This window comes from Carassius auratus, chromosome 41, assembly GCF_003368295.1.
Source record: "Carassius auratus strain Wakin chromosome 41, ASM336829v1, whole genome shotgun sequence".
Taxonomy (NCBI): domain Eukaryota; kingdom Metazoa; phylum Chordata; class Actinopteri; order Cypriniformes; family Cyprinidae; genus Carassius; species Carassius auratus.
Genome location: NC_039283.1, coordinates 14,047,419 through 14,063,269, shown reverse-complemented (window position 1 = coordinate 14,063,269; position 15,851 = coordinate 14,047,419). Strand labels below are relative to the sequence as shown.

At 36.6% G+C, this 15,851-nt stretch overlaps 1 protein-coding gene across 7 annotated transcripts; it reads right to left on the bottom strand.

Annotated features, from left to right (window-relative positions):
• Positions 1 to 631: 631 nt before the first annotated feature.
• LOC113060143 (kell blood group glycoprotein homolog) lies at positions 632 to 15,723 on the bottom strand. 7 transcript variants are annotated; one of them, XR_003278197.1, is made up of 19 exons: positions 15,227 to 15,723; positions 14,210 to 14,384; positions 13,814 to 14,131; positions 12,829 to 12,956; positions 12,527 to 12,685; positions 6,120 to 6,191; positions 5,828 to 6,016; positions 4,753 to 4,913; positions 4,531 to 4,648; positions 4,320 to 4,415; positions 4,135 to 4,233; positions 3,972 to 4,049; positions 3,758 to 3,861; positions 3,239 to 3,328; positions 2,935 to 3,002; positions 2,690 to 2,850; positions 1,806 to 1,931; positions 1,355 to 1,444; positions 1,260 to 1,276 (listed from the first exon to the last, which is right to left on the bottom strand). XR_003278197.1 is itself a non-coding variant. In XM_026229003.1 (18 exons), exons 1-18 carry the CDS (start codon positions 15,251 to 15,253, stop codon positions 1,112 to 1,114), a joined length of 2,298 nt encoding a protein of 765 aa, XP_026084788.1. In that variant the 5' UTR covers positions 15,254 to 15,722; the 3' UTR covers positions 632 to 1,111. The 7 variants fall into 7 exon arrangements, 6 of the variants coding, with proteins under 6 accessions (XP_026084788.1, XP_026084790.1, XP_026084793.1 ...); XM_026229003.1 differs by lacking the exon at positions 1,806 to 1,931 and having other exon boundaries at positions 632 to 1,276; positions 15,227 to 15,722; XM_026229004.1 differs by lacking the exons at positions 1,260 to 1,276; positions 1,355 to 1,444; positions 1,806 to 1,931 and adding an exon at positions 2,092 to 2,436.
• Positions 15,724 to 15,851: the final 128 nt, after the last annotated feature.

Below are 15,851 nucleotides of genomic sequence, written 5' to 3'. Positions count from 1 at the left end.
TCGTGCTTCTCTCGATGCTCTTTCAAATGAAAAAGCTACTACAGTTACCAGTTTCTTCAGTGAACTAAGTAACTCATTGCTACCCCTTGTAAGAACTTATCTATAATTGCTTTTTATTATTATGTTTTATTTTATTGTATTTAAAGTATTTTTATTTTATATATATTCGTGATTGTACATTTAATGTATGACATCACTGTTACATATTGTAATTGAAATTATGTCTGCCTCTAAAAATTTTAATTTGAAATTGAAATTTGTATTTTCTGGTGTAAATTGAGACATTATTTTTTTCACATAATTGCAATGTAGAACTTAGTTCTGAAAATACATTAAATGCTATTATGAAAACAATAATATAGAATTTATAAACACACACACAATTAGAAACTTAAATAATTCATAACCATAAAACCAACTTATGAATTATTGTAGTCAATATTATTCATTTATTTAATCTATGTATTTTGCATTTTAATGTAATCTCTCTTTTATTCCCTTTGAGATTAAGATAATTATATAATGTTTGATTTCATGTACATAATCCTTTAATTTTTGTACTGATTACTGTTATGCGCTAAAACATTAAATAGTATGTTATATGTATATGTAACAGACCAAAAAGCACACATGCAAAAAATACTTTTTTTATGTTTCATCCAAATATAATACATTTCAAATCTAAGAGTGGCATTCATGATACATTCAGACAGTAACCAGTTTAACTGTGGCTTTTAATAGTAACCACATGTAAACCAGTGTGACATTGTAAACAAACTATGAAAAAAATATTATTAATTCCCTCCCTTCCCAAAAATATATATATTTTTATGAATCAACATTTCCCCCCAAATTCAATACTATAGTAAAAGCATGGTACATTTTCTAAGTGCTGTGAGAGAAACAAGCAGGTTTTAACTGTTCATCATACTGTACATGACTTATCAAATGTGATGAAATTGCTTAAATGTATGTTTACTAAACCCATTATTTAACAAGTAAATATAAAAAGTTTTATGATCTCTAGAATGATCTTCTTTTACTAAACAGTGAGCAGCTCCAATGGTTCAATAGTCCCAAACAAGCTCCAAAAGGTCTCAGCAGAAACGATTCAGTGCAGCGTCCGACTCTGACACATCTCTTGAGTAAAACTCTGAGATTTATTCACACAGGTCAGCGGTTTGGGGCAGAAGCTGGAGTTTGAACACAGGACTGTCACCAGGAAGGAAGGTTCAAAGGGCATGAACTCATGATAGGAGTCAGCATCACACGATACCTGTAACATATGATGTGAACATTTTGATTAGCACACATGCCCGAGGTCTTATACATTTCTCATTGACATTCTCTGTACCTTTGTAAAGGAAGAGAGGAACAGGTGAATGTAAGAGAGGCCTGATAGAGATGAGTCTTCCGGATGCCTTGTGAAACTCATCTTATAAGCCTGTAGAGAAACAAAATATGGAACATAAAATGTTGAAAAAGATGAAAGTTGGGTTCATTGTTAAATAACAATGAAAAGATTGTCGTAGATTAGAGCAAGGGTTTTCAAGTTGAGGGCTGCAAGGGCGTGCGATTAAAAGTTTAAAATAAAAACATTGGAAATCATGTAAAAATAAATAATAAATAAAACATTTTCAGATAAATACAAATAGGTTAAAATAAATAACTAAAAGGTAGATTAAAATAAATGTGAAAATAAATTATAAATATAACAGTACAGTACTACCGTGAGTCAGAAAAACAATATTTTTGCTTAAAGGAGTAGTTCATCCAAAGTTTTTAATTGCTGAAAATGTACCCACCCTCAGACCATCCTTGTGGTTGGGTTTTCTTCATCAGAACAGATTTTGAGAAATTGAGCATTATTTCAATTGCTCACCAGTGGATCCTCAGCTGTGAATGGGTGCCGTCAGAATGAGTTCAAACAGCTGATAAAGACATCACAATAAGTCATAAGTAATGCATATAACTTAAGTCCATCAGTTAACTTCTAAGGTAAATGAAGTAAAAAAAAAAAAAATTGTGAGTTTGTAAGAAAACTCCATCAAGTAATTTTAACTTTAAACTTTTTTTTTTTTTTTTTTTTTGCTATAGCATAATCCATATAACCATAATAACACTTCCCCCAGTGAAAAAAATCCATCACATCAAAGTCCTCCTACATATATTGGATAGTTTTTGCTTGTAAACAATGCTTGATCTGTGCATATTTCTCTCCTGATTCGGACGAGATGACTTTTCCACTGGAGAAAGCAATATTGAGGATAGAGAACACTTTAGACAGAAGCAAAAGTTTGAAGGAAAAAAATATGTGAATTGATACGCAGCATTTCACAACAAAAGACGTTACTTGATGGACTGGAGTTGTGTTGAGTACTTTATCTGCTGTTTGAACACTCATTCTCACGGCACCCATTCACCGCAGGGGATCCACTGGTGAACAAATGATGTAATGGTACATTTCTCCAAGAAACAAATTCACCTACATATTGGATGGCCTGAGGGCAAGTAATTTATCAACAAATTTTCATTTTTGCTGAACTATTCCTTTAACGGAAACAAAATATTTTGCAAATAACATCTTAGACTTTTATGATGAAGGTCCCCCCACAGAAGGATAGTCATATTTGGGGGTTTGTGTCATCTAAAAGATTGAAAACCCCTGGTCTACAGTAAGTTAGCTTACATCCAGCGCCACTTGTAGAGCAGTGTACTGCACCCAAACCTCCTGCTGTTCAAAGGGGGAAAGAGAGAATGTGTCGACCCGTCCTGGATCCTTGGTCACACTCAGATAATGAGTCCATATGCACATGCTCTCGGACCCTGGATTGTTGGCCTGCATGTGGACTGGTGATGAAAAACAGACGGCATTAAAAAACACTCACACACATGCACGTTCACATTGAGTGATTGAGGTCCATACTGACGTACTATCAGGGAGCAGAAGGTGGAGAAGATCTTTAGCCATCAGAGATCCCAGTGTGCCATAATTCAGTGCCCTATATAATATTGATTTTAATGCATGCATATAACATCTTCAGCACAATAAAACTAGAAGAGTGGATTAAAAAATGATGCATAAAAACAGGGAGCATCAAATTCATTCATTATGATTCACAGCAGCATTTCAGAATACCACTATTTTATTAAAAGTGATGTGAAATATATCTTGGAATGTAATTGTATTTCCACTGAATGAATGTTCTGCTTCCTGCTTCCTGCTGTCACTAGATACCTGGGATATGAGGAATGGAAGAAGGGCGACACGAACATTCCAACAGGGATGATGATGTCATTACCAGAGATGGATGGAGTGATAGACAAACTAGAGGTGAAGGAAGACAGAAATGCAAAATGGATGATGAGAAAGTAGGCAACAAATGTAAATTCACCCTATTTATTTTCTAAATGCATAACTATGATCAACCTAAAGCTTGCATTCAGATCTTCCACCAATCAATCAGCAACAAATGGATAGAATCAAGCCTCTGCCCTATACTTTTTCATTTTCAATAATCCATTTCACTTGGATGTACATCACGATATGGAGGATAATATATGTTGCTACTCCCATTACATCACAACTGTAAAATCAGAATAGTGACAACCCAAGAAAGATCAAAACAATTCAAATAAATATGAGACTATTAATTCATATGAATGTAATATGTTATTTTAACTAAAAAATATTTTCTCATACTTGACATTGACAAAACATTACCCAAAATGTCATTGCAAATATGAGAGCACTAACCCTTCAGTCTGTGTGCCGTGTGAGAGCAGTCTGCTCCTGCTCTTCTGCTCCAGCGCCAGCATCTGCAGATAGTTGGAGAAAAAATCCTCCTCGCTCAAAACCACCTGGTGCAGAGAGAGAGAGAGAGAGAGAGACGGCCAATGAAGCCCTCTCAGTGTGAAGGAAGGAAAATGTTAATTCACTCATCAAAATGAATTGCAATTCATTCATTTACCTCTGCATAGAGATGGTTGAGTTCTGCATGACTGAGGTTATTTGTTTTAGTGGAGAGTCTTGGATTAAGAGATTTAGTCTGAAAAAATACACAGTACAAAATTATCTGATCATCCATATACTGTTTCAGTAGGATATGGTTTTGTATATGATTCACAACATACCTTATTCAAAATAAAGGCTGATGATCTGTCGTCCCTCCAGCTCAAACCTGTTAGTTTCTTCTTGAGGGACAAATAAACATCATGAATCAGCTCCTCAGCCTGGCAAGGACAGAAAAACACCCCTGATATCAAAATGTGACTTTGCTCTATTAAATTCATGTTCATGAGGTCCAACCAAAATGTACCTCATTCTGTGCGTGTCTTTCTTTAATTGCATGACTGAGTAGAGCGTCAAACCCTCGCTCCGTCTGCTGAATGCATCGCAACCAGCGTGGGATCTCCTAAAATCAAGTGTATAAGTGTAACAGTATAAGTGAGAGGAATATAGAATGCAGTCTGCACCGCTTCACTTTACACAAACAGGCATTGTGGGTAATTTATTCAATGCAGACCCACCTCTTGTGTGTCTCCAGTTGCAATGGAAAAGTTTCTCATTGTTTGGAAGAACCTCGAGTCCAGAGCGGGAATGAGTGTGTGCAAAAGACTAAAGATCATGTATGTATGAAGTGGACGGCTGCAGATATTTACACACAAGCACATATGGAGAGACAAAAACTTGTGTTAATAATCAAGATCTATGACATTTGCCCAAGAAAATCTGACTATAATGTGACTTACGTGCCCATCATCTCATGCTGGATTTGCCATTTACTGATTGTCTGGGACATTTGCATAATGTACGGGAGATTGTGGACTAAAACAAGATCTGATTGGTTGATAGGAAGAGGCTGAAATGTGGCTTGTAGGCAAGCAAGCCAATCAATGGCTGGAGCCAGAGTCTGTGAGGGACAGGAAGTCCATTAGTACACATTTTAGGTATTGTATATTATTCTGGTTAATGCATTTTTTAGATTAAATTTTTTTATCCAGATCTATCATTGTATTCAAAAATCTATAATAAATGCATATCATTTACTATAACTTGAATAGGCCTAGAGATCTTCTATGATACAAATGTTTTTAGTTTCTGAATTAATTTCTGAAAATGTTGGCACATTTTGGCAAAAAGTTGGCATATTAATATCATTTCTTAGAAAGGTATCATTAATATTGCAAAAACTTCTGTCCGCCAAATACAAGTCATGTAGTTCGAAAAACAAAATCATCTGTTCTGGTGTTGTTATTATAACTATGCAATGATTTATTTAAAATACACTCATTTCATACTAGGTATACTTCAAACCATAATATATTTATTGATATTTCACTTAAGACTTATTGATATCAAATCATAATTAAACTATCTGGAGTATTTATTTTTATGCACAATGCACATTTCTTTATATAATGACTAAAATGTGTTTTAATATCATTATTAATAAGGATTGTATAATGGCTGTATAATATCAATCTTTAAAGTCTGGAGTTGAACAATTCGAGGGGTGAGAACCAGATGAGGCAGGATGATGATGGAGAAAATGTAAATATCCAGCCATCAATGACAGTGAGGTATAGCTAGCTAGCTAGCATGTAGTAACCAATAACTTACATTCTAATGGTATATCATATAGGCACTCAGTTACTGCTTAGCCACAAGAGAGAGAATGCAGAGAAGGGATTATTATTAATATAGTTAATAATAACTAGTTATGCAATTCACTACTTCAGTATCATTCAGTTAAAGTGCCTACTTTTCTTATTTTTAACCAACCCATTTCTAATGACATAGAGTGAATCAGATGTGTGCACAGACCTGTAGCTCTTGGATGGTAATTCTGTGGTAGAGTAACTTCTGACTGAGGCGGTAGCTGAGAGGGGACGTGCCCAGAGCCAGAGTTGTGGACAGAGATATGTAAAGACCGCAGTGCTGAGTGGTTTCATTGGAGGGTACACCCAAGAGAGCCAAGTACTGACCACAAGACATGTAGAATGGGCGCAAATACTGAGAAAGAGGAACAGAGACAACAAAAGAGAAGTTACCAAAGAACCCTTTAGAAATAATGCAATATGAACATGTGTGGTGCTATAGAATAGTTAATACCTACCCGAGTACTAGCTTTGGATTTCTGTGTCTTGCTATTCCAGTCAATAGGGAACTGAAAATATGGCTCATCAATCTATGAAAATGAACATGGACATTTTTAACCAAGATATAGAGTGTAAAACAATCTCAAAAACAAACCAAAATATTGAAGATTCATTCCCACAGGGGCGTAATACAAAGCACTGCTTTGAGTTTATAAATCGTAAATCTGAATTCCAAGAAAACAGTAAACTGTGAGATATAAATTCAGAAAAGAAAGGGGGGAAAGTCAGAATTGTAAGATACAAAGTCACAATTACCATTTTTATTTTTTGTTCTGCGGTGGAAATAAACTTTCATACAAAATACACGGAATCTAATTGTAATTAACTTAAAAATAGTAATACATCAAAACAGAAAATAAAATTGTTTCATGGGGATTTTACAGCATTTTATAATTGCTAGGACCAATTTCTCAATACTTATAGGTCCATTTCTTTCAAACTCAGTTTTCAGTTTTACAGTTTTTTTTAAAAAGGGGTCATAAGTTTTCCTTTCTCTTTGGAGGGTTACAAGCTGTTTGTGAAGAGATAAGATCCCTAAAGTTGCAAAGACTAAAGTCTCAAACCCAAAGATATATTCTATTTAAAAGTTACAGGGGTCATTGGATGGATGCTACATGCAACTTTACAGGCTGTTTGAACTGAAATGTGTATTGGCAGTGTGTGTACACAACCAAAATTCCACCCAGTGTTTTATTTTTTTTTCTACTAAAATCTTTATCCCTTTCTCAAATCGAGCCAATCTCAGATGTCTGTCTTTGTGACGTCACAAAAACAGGCCCCTCCCATGACAGTTTGAATGCCAGTACTCTTGCATTGCCACTGGACTCCATGGCAGCTTTCATTGGCCAGGGCCTGGCCATGAAGCCGTTTGACCGATATGTCAAACAACCAATTACAGTTAGTTTCATTCAGTTTCACGTTTCGGGGCTTGGAAACATCACCACAATAACAGACCGATGCGTAAAACTCTCCGACGTATTATAAAGATTCTATGTCACAAACTTAAAATATTTAACGTACAGTACTATTGAGAATCCAGCATTTAGTTAATCCTAATAAGCACTCGTCATCACAGTTGTAAACTTGACATGTGCGGTTGCCTTACTGTATCACAATTTTAAAACTAACAGAAGCAGTAGCATTTACAAATAGCAATGTATCTAAAAGTATGATACAACAACAAATAATGTCTCAATCTGGCTCAAATTAATAAGCAATATAGATGATGCCAGAGTTAACTAGAGCACATGCTACTGAGGTGAGGGGCGGGACAATTCAGATGAGCACTGGCGGTTCAGCCAATTAAAGCACACTGGACCAGCTAACCAATCGCGTATTTCTGAGGGAGGGGCTTCATAAAAACATGAACTCATCGAAGCATTCAAATGAGAAGGGACAGAGCGGTGAGGAATAAAGGTAAATTATATGAAAAATAATGTTTTTTTTTTTTTTTTTTTTTTTTTAATGAAGCAATAACTCTTTAGTCTGCACTCAATAAACATAATCAAGCCTAGAAAAAAAAAAGTCTACAACCCCTTTAAAGAACACGACACACTTTGAAACTCCTGAAGTGTTTCACTTTTGTGTGCTGTATGCATCAGACGTTCAGTCATTGGTCAGTGGGCGTGGCTTCTGAGGCAGAGACTAGATTGACAGTAGTGTTTCACCACAAACTGGACTGGCGTCTTACTTTAGACACGCCTTGAGTGTCTTCAGTCCACCATTGTTTAGATGCCAGAGAAGATGTAGACATGAATGTCTCATAAGCGATTGAGGTGTTCTGTTGTTGGATGTAATAATGAACATAGCACTCATCATTTAATGTTCCAGTTTTCGCTATAGTATTGTTGCTGCTGCAGCTGCCATGTCGGGGTGACTCTGTGTTACATTGCAAAAGCAAAAATCATTTGTGTGGCCTTCTAAAAGAGGAAACAACTAGAAATCAGTGGTTAAGCTGTATTTACAACACCGTTCCAGAACAGTTCATACCAAATATTAATGTCTGTGCAATGCATTTTATAGAGGACAGTTTCCTGAACCTGGGAGAGTAGACTACAATGTTACAACTTTTTTGTTTTCATATTTAAAGGATTTGCCACTGATGATTCAAACGTGAGTTTTGAGCAGTGTAGATTAGTGCCTGTTGTTTGTCGTTTCTCAGATCACAAATGCATACAAGGTTTTATGTTTATACATGTAAAAAGACAGTAAATTAAACTAGAATTAAAAGTTAGTGAACTAACTTTGATGTTGGCTTGGCCATCTTGGCCATGGGGCAAAAGAGCCGTAGTACTTGTGTGCCCAACATTCTTGAGTTGCCCCGCAGCAAAAAATAAAAAATAATAATACCATAAAAAATACACCTTATTTCAGTCTTTTTCCATGGTCCCTTGCTGTTTTCTTTTTTAATAAAAAGCCTAGGCTATGATAACAGCTACGACAGGGTTGTCTAGCTGAATGCGAAATAAGTCATGCAAAAACCATAATCTCCTAAATACCATTCAATTTAATCTTATTTTAATAGTACTGACAACATATTTTAAGTTATCACACTACTGAAAAATTAAAGAAGGGACACTATATATAGTATACTTCGGTGAGTCAAGAGCTAAACAAAAAGTTCTGTTTCATTACAAAATACTGTAACTTTTATAAACGTTATACTATCACCACAAAATTTTAATTAATATTTAAAATAAATATTTCATAAAACTGAAACTTAAATATATTATTTTTATAGGCTATACAAAACAGAAAAGAAAAAAGACTAAATAATAAGGCTGAATAAGCTGATCTATAGCATGTTAAATGGTGGTTGCCTGTCTATGAATGGTACACCCCTCTAAGCACACAGAAGTGGTTTGACCCAAGTCCTCAGCAGCCAATTACACTGACCTGTTCAAACTGATTTTTAAGGCATACTTCACTTGTATTTCACGTGTATTTAACTTGTATTTAAAACGTGAAATACACGTTAAATACACGCTGATTTTTCATGAGTAAACAACGCGTATTTAACGCTTTAAATACGTGTTGTCTACGCGTGAAATACACGTATTTAACGTGTATTTGACCCTCTTGGCCTTCCATACACATTAGAAGGGAGACGTGAAAAAAGGACATCGCGTACTTTATCACAGAAAATTTGTTCGGCAGCACTTGTTTAGTTTAAAAGTAGACATGTCAAGCTTTCTATAGATATATCTCTCATGTCTCTTCGTTGAGTACTCATGGAGTTACAGTTCATTTTAATGACGTGTTTGTAAATGAAGATCAGCGCAGACAAGGTTGAAGACAGCACACCTTGTTTGTTATCTTTATTTTAAAAGTGCACAAAGTTTTGTTGTTATTATGTTTGTATCCAAAAAAAGTAGACCCTTTACAGATTCGATTGATGTATTGCTCTTATCTGTACGATTAAAACTGAAAATGTAATTTAAGTAATTGTCAGGGTTATCAGCAGAAAATGACTCAAAACGCGTATATGCGTTAATCGACTCCAGAGTTAAAAGGCTGTCGTGACTTTTTTCCTTCCAGTATTCATAAGCTGTATCACGCTGTCAAATTATATGTCATTAAATATTGCATTTTGCACACATACACGGCTCAAAAACCCCTGGATTTTTCTCTTAGTGTGTTCTAATGGGTGGATTGTGTGCATTCGCAGGAATATTTATTTTAAGAAGCTCTTAAAAATATATATATAAATGACTTTACCATGTTGTGACGATGGATAACAATTGATGTGAGGTTCAGCCTGACAGATAAAATCTCACAATCACATATAAACACTCATTTTCATGTGTATAATATATTCTTCTAATTGTTTTGTGCCGTTTCGCTGCAGTGTTTTAATGTGACAGGCTGTAAATTCTCTTCAAGTGTTCAGAGAAATACATGGCGAGCTCGCGGGCAGTCGCGATGCCGCGAATATATCATGTTATTACTTTAAACATTTCAGAAACATCTGATTTTAGCTCTTGGTGTGTTCTAACGTGTGGATTGCGTGCAATCGCCGTTTTAAAAGGTCTTAAATAAGAATGAATTCGCTCGTTGTGAGCTCCGTGGAGACAGCAGCAGTGATTCTTCTCTCATCTTTCTGACTGCTCTCTGCCCAATGCGTTAATCGACTCCAGAGTTAAAAGGCTGTCGTGACTTTTTTCCTTCCAGTATTCATAAGCTGTATCACGCTGTCAAATTATATGTCATTTTTCACACATAAACATATCAAAAACACCTCAATTCTGCTCTTGTTGTGTTCTAATGGGTGGATTAGTGCTGTGATATTATTTTTGGAATCTCTTAAAAAATGCTGATGAAGTGCTCATTTCTCTCTCGTCTTTCTCTCTGTTCTTTGGTCAGAGACATAATTTATTAATGAGATATCTGACCCGGTAATAATAACATATGTTGATTTAGCTTGTCAGTGTGAATGAAATGTTTAGCCTATTTATTTGTCTGATCTCGCCCCAAACGCGGCTGTCATGTGACTTTTTTTCCCTTCGCGATGTCAAATATTGCATTTTGCGCACATACACGGCTCAAAAACCCCTGGATTTTTCTCTTAGTGTGTTCTAATGGGTGGATTGTGTGCATTCGCAGGAATATTTATTTTAAGAAGCTCTTAAAAAATATATATAAATGACTTTACCATGTTGTGACGATGGATAGCAATTGATGTGAGGTTCAGCCTGACAGATAAAATCTCACAAGCACATATAAACACTCATTTTCATGTGTATAATATATTCTTCTAATTGTTTTGTGCCGTTTCGCTGCAGTGTTTTAATGTGACAGGCTGTAAATTCTCTTCAAGTGTTCAGAGAAATACATCGCGAGCTCGCGGGCAGTTGCGCTGCCGCGAATATATCATGTTATTACTTTAAACAGTTCAGAAACATCTGAATTTAGCTCTTGGTGTGTTCTAACGTGTGGATTGCGTGCAATCGCCGTTTTAAAAGCTCTTAAATAAGAATGAATTCGCTCGTTGTGAGCTCCGTGGAGACAGCAGCAGTGATTCTTCTCTCATCTTTCTGACTGCTCTCTGCCCAGAAATAAATTATTAATGAGCCCTAACCCCTGTAATAATCAGATATGTTGGTTTAGCTTGTCAGTTTGAGGGAAATTGTATTATTTACTTATTATTTAGTATTTTTAACCGGTTTAAAAGTGAAACGAAACCTGACTCCTCCCTTTAATCTCGGGTATTGCAACTAGGGGCGCAATTTTTCTCAGATAATGTAAGTCTATGGGTAATGTTTTTGACATTTAAAAATTAATAAAAAAAAAACTTTAAGTCTGATCCGTCTGAAAAGATATAGCAACCAGCACCGCTCTATCCCGCAGGTGTCTGCCGAGTTTGGGGCTTGTGGCTTTAAAGCCCTAGGAGGAGTAGCGTTCAGAATTTCTGTCAGAAAAATAATAATAAGAAAAAAAAGAAGAAGATGAAGAAGAAGTTTAAATAGCATAACAGTATGTTGGCTTGTTGCCAAGCCAACATAATTAATGCATTTAGCACACGCTTCTATCCAAAGCGACTTACAGTGCATTCAAGTTAACAATTTTACCTAACGTGCTCCCTGGGAATCGAACCCACAACCTTATGCTTGATAACACAATGCTCTACCACTTGAGCTACAGAGGAACACTATAAGTGTTCTACAGAGTTGAATGGGTTTTATTGTTTTTGTCTCGTTGCACCGGGACACACGGAATCACAGTATGGTAAGGGGCATAACATTTTCATCACATGCTTATTCAGCCAATCACAACGCACTGGATAGCTGGCCAATCAGAGCACACTTCGCTTTTCAGAGCCATGAGCTTTGTAAAAAATCTACGCATTTCAGAAAGATGGGACACAGAGGAGAAACAATAATGTACAATATGCAGAAAATAATGTTTTTTTAAACTTAAAACGCATAAACACATTTCATTACACCAAACACACAAAATAATGTTCTTTTTTAGTCATATGACCCCTTTAAAATCTGTTGACATGCAAATTGGCATGTACACAGAATTTTGGCAGTTGTTGTGTCTGAATGAGAAAATAAATCATGTAATTTGAAAGTAGTAGTCATTGAATGCATTTGTTCCAAAGCAAAGATAAATGATACATAGTTTAGCCCACATACTACATGACATGCAAGAAAGAAATTAATAAATTGTGCGCACAAATTACTAATTAGTTCCCTCAATTTACGAAAACATGCACATGATTACTTTTGGGCACGATTTAGCCTACTATTTTTTCCTGCATGCCATTTGCTGGGCTCTGTAACATACTGTTGTTCACCTAAGTATTGAGAAAACTGTAAATTATGCTACTAATTGCTTATATTCTACCTTCATCAGTAATCACCTGTATGTAGTGTTGACTGGAAGCCGCTTGCTCTTTACTAGAGTCTGACCCTGCATACACACTGAAGAAAGGAAATGTGGAGTACTGGCCCATTAGCAGGGCGAGGGTAGAGTTAAAATCTGTCCGATTCATCCCTTTTGAGACTGCCCAGCCACCTAACTACACACACACACACACACACACACAGAGAGAGAGGGGGGGAGAGGGTCAAAAGTAAATCAAAAGAAAAAGAACATAGGAACAAAATACACAAGGCAATGCAATTGTTTTTATAGTTTCCTTCATCCTAAAAATTTGTGTACCTGCTCGATTAATGTGAGGAAGGGTTTTGAGCCCACTTTCTCTGGAGATTCTGCATCCATGCAGGTTTTGAAGTATTTCTTTGCTTTCTGTTCTGCAGCATTCCCAGAAACGCCCTCCTCAGGAGCCTCTGATCACACAGGGATCATACAGACTGAATTTCAAGACGGTTCAAGATTGTTTTCTACAATAGCATAAACGGCTACTACATTAAGTTTTAAGTTTTCTGTTTCACCAGAGGCAAAACCAAGTATTTACTAGAAAAGAAAAGTTTGTTACGACAATTTCTTTTGACAAAGTCTTGCCTGATCATTAAAAAAAGTCTATCCTAGGACAAAAACAGCAGAACAAGCAATAGACAGAATGATAGACACATAGAGCAACATATACACTGAGCAATATATTAATCACTAGAAAATAGATCAACCATTAAACTCAAACCAGCCAAAGATGAATTGCTGGTTTTAGTTAAAGCTGGTGCTCCAGACATTCACCCTATAAATATTTTAAATGCATCTTATTAATCTTATTGTAAATGAGTCATCAATGCATCAGTCATTTTTTTATTATTGTAATCACATTATTCTTGTTTTTAATCAATGCATCACTCAGTCTTCCAGTATAACACCAGACTTCTCTCTAGTGGTGTATTCTGGATTTCTCCAATCACTTAGTCCATTTAAACCCTGCCCCTTTCTTATAATCGACTTCCTCCATCCAATCAACTCCCGGTGGATAAAACCAAGTCCCGTTCCTTTTTTCTTTTCGTTTTAACTCAGACGGTTGTCACAATGCGGAAGAAAAGATCTGTTGCTACTTACCTTACAATGCAACATTTTGTGCCACAACCTCTTTATAACTAGCCAAGAGAGAAGTCTGACCGACAAGAAGCCCAGTAAACCAGCTTGGGCTCAAGAAGATAGACAGACAGAAGCAGATATGGAAACTATTTCAGGTACAAAATATCCATAGTGGAATTTCACTAACCTAGTATTTCCTTAATAGTTTTCAGTAAAGCAGACTTTCTGTCTGGAAATTTGACTTGACTCCCATCACTTTCTCCTTGGAAATCGGTCTCTCTTCTCATCCTCACTATTCCTCCTGTCCTCGCTTCTCTTTTTTTGTCTAGTTCTGTGTTGTCTTCATTGAAGACCCTCTTGATACTGTGGCCCTCTTCGCTGGCGTAAGATCCACCTGTCCCACAGGCAAACAGGTAGTAGTCACAGGGGTGAGAAAAGGGATCCATGGCAACAGAAAAAAGCTGTGATGCTCTTAGACAGGCGGGAGAAAGGCAAGGAGGACCAGCTGGAACAAGAGAGAGATATTAGGACCACAGTTATTAAAACTATACCATGAGTTCTACTGTAGTTCCTAGCGTTGTACCTGATTTCCATTGTGACGTCCAGGGGTCTGCAGTCTTTTGCAGGTGGGAATAGACTCCCAAACCTAACGCAGCTGCGAAGAGAGAAAAGGCAAAACCAACCAATAGGATCCTGCGGTACTTGTTGCAGACCAATGGATGTGGTTGAGGCTGTTCCTCTGGCGTTGTGACCATTTCCTGTTGGGATATAAAGTTAACAAATGACTCACTCTTTATGTTTTATAGAGATGGATGTACGGAAATGTCCATTTAATGTCCCTGTCCAGTCTTATGGCCGATTGAAATGACACTGGCAGTCAAACATCCACAATGAGAGCGAATCCAATGAATGTTCACTAAAGAACAATGAAAATGTAGAAACACACTTGTTTCGTTAAACCTTACAGAAGGGGAATACACTTTTATGTCTTTGTTCTAAGGGAAAATGTATTTCCCTGCTTAACATACAGCTTCTCCTCAAATTAATAAACACGGGGATATGGCATTTTGATTTGAAGTAATCTTTTCTAAATGTATAGTCTTTCTTTTCTTTTTTCATTTATTTATTTATTTTTTTCAAAGCTTACACGATATTGGAGAGCTGACAGGACGTTTAGTTCGTAACAAAAGGACAACAAGCCGAGATTTGAACGCCGGTTGACCAAAGCACAATGCAGTTCACGAGGGTCTCTGCTATTGTCTCAAAGCTTTCAGAAGAAGTAGAAGAAGAAATACTCCTTTACAATGTAAAATAAAAATAAAAAACCTATAGGTGAAGCATCACGACAACAATAAAAGGGCATATCGTTGACTAGAGGACATTGAACTGGGAGTCTAATTTACACAACACCACCCATCTATATAGAACTTTATAATTTAGGCAAAACTCCAGTTCCATGGGTAACCCCAGGTCAAATCTGACTTGTGGTGTTTCCTGATCCCATCACCCTCTGTCATATCCTGCGACTACCACTGTCCTATTAATAAAACTGGCAAAAGCCCAAAAATGGAAAACAGTGGGTATATCTCGAAAGCCTCACCTGACCAACAGCTGGGTTCTCGTCCATCCTGTTCTTCTTCTTCTTTCTTTTCTCTTTTGTGTCCGTTTGGTCAGGATTCTTCCAACATAATGTTCTTCCAGCGAAGCTTTCTATTTCGTCACACTGTTCCTCTTTCTATCTCCCTTCCGTCAACCACAAGTCATCCAACTACTATCTTCCCTCATCACGCTCTCTGTTCACTTTCTCTGACTGATAAACGTGTGACGACTTGGCTTCCCACAAGACCCCTCTCTTTTACACACACGCATAAATGGGGCGTTTATGCATGCATTTCAGGAATCTCACCATTTCTTAAATTCACGAGGGCCAAAAGATGATTTTCCTCCAAAATCCATCAATTGGATCAAGTCACCAAATATAAATTTGGGGAATCACAAACACTAAATAGGAAAAGTACATTATAAAGCTCCTTAGTATATTAAGTGGCATGGTTAATATTAATTTCTATACACCTTCAATGCGAAATTTTTACATACACCGACGTCGCCACTCCTGACTATCAGTGGTGCATGTGAGGCTGGGGCGAGCTGATAAGAAATGAGGGGGTGTGAGAGGAGCAAAACCACAAAAGAGCACGTCACACATTGCGTGGGAACGAACTTGT

What these genes read in the sequence shown, in the direction of transcription:
- LOC113060143 (XM_026229003.1), bottom strand. Translation starts at nt 15,253, where the DNA reads ATGGACGAGAACCCAGCTGTTGGTCAG. An exon ending in CTCTACAAGTGGCGCTGGAT is followed by an intron (nt 1,445 to 2,689) that starts GTAAGCTAACTT and finishes GTTTCTCTACAG; the next exon opens with GCTTATAAGATGAGTTTCAC. An exon ending in TCCTCTCTTCCTTTACAAAG is followed by an intron (nt 1,277 to 1,354) that starts GTACAGAGAATG and finishes CATATGTTACAG; the next exon opens with GTATCGTGTGATGCTGACTC.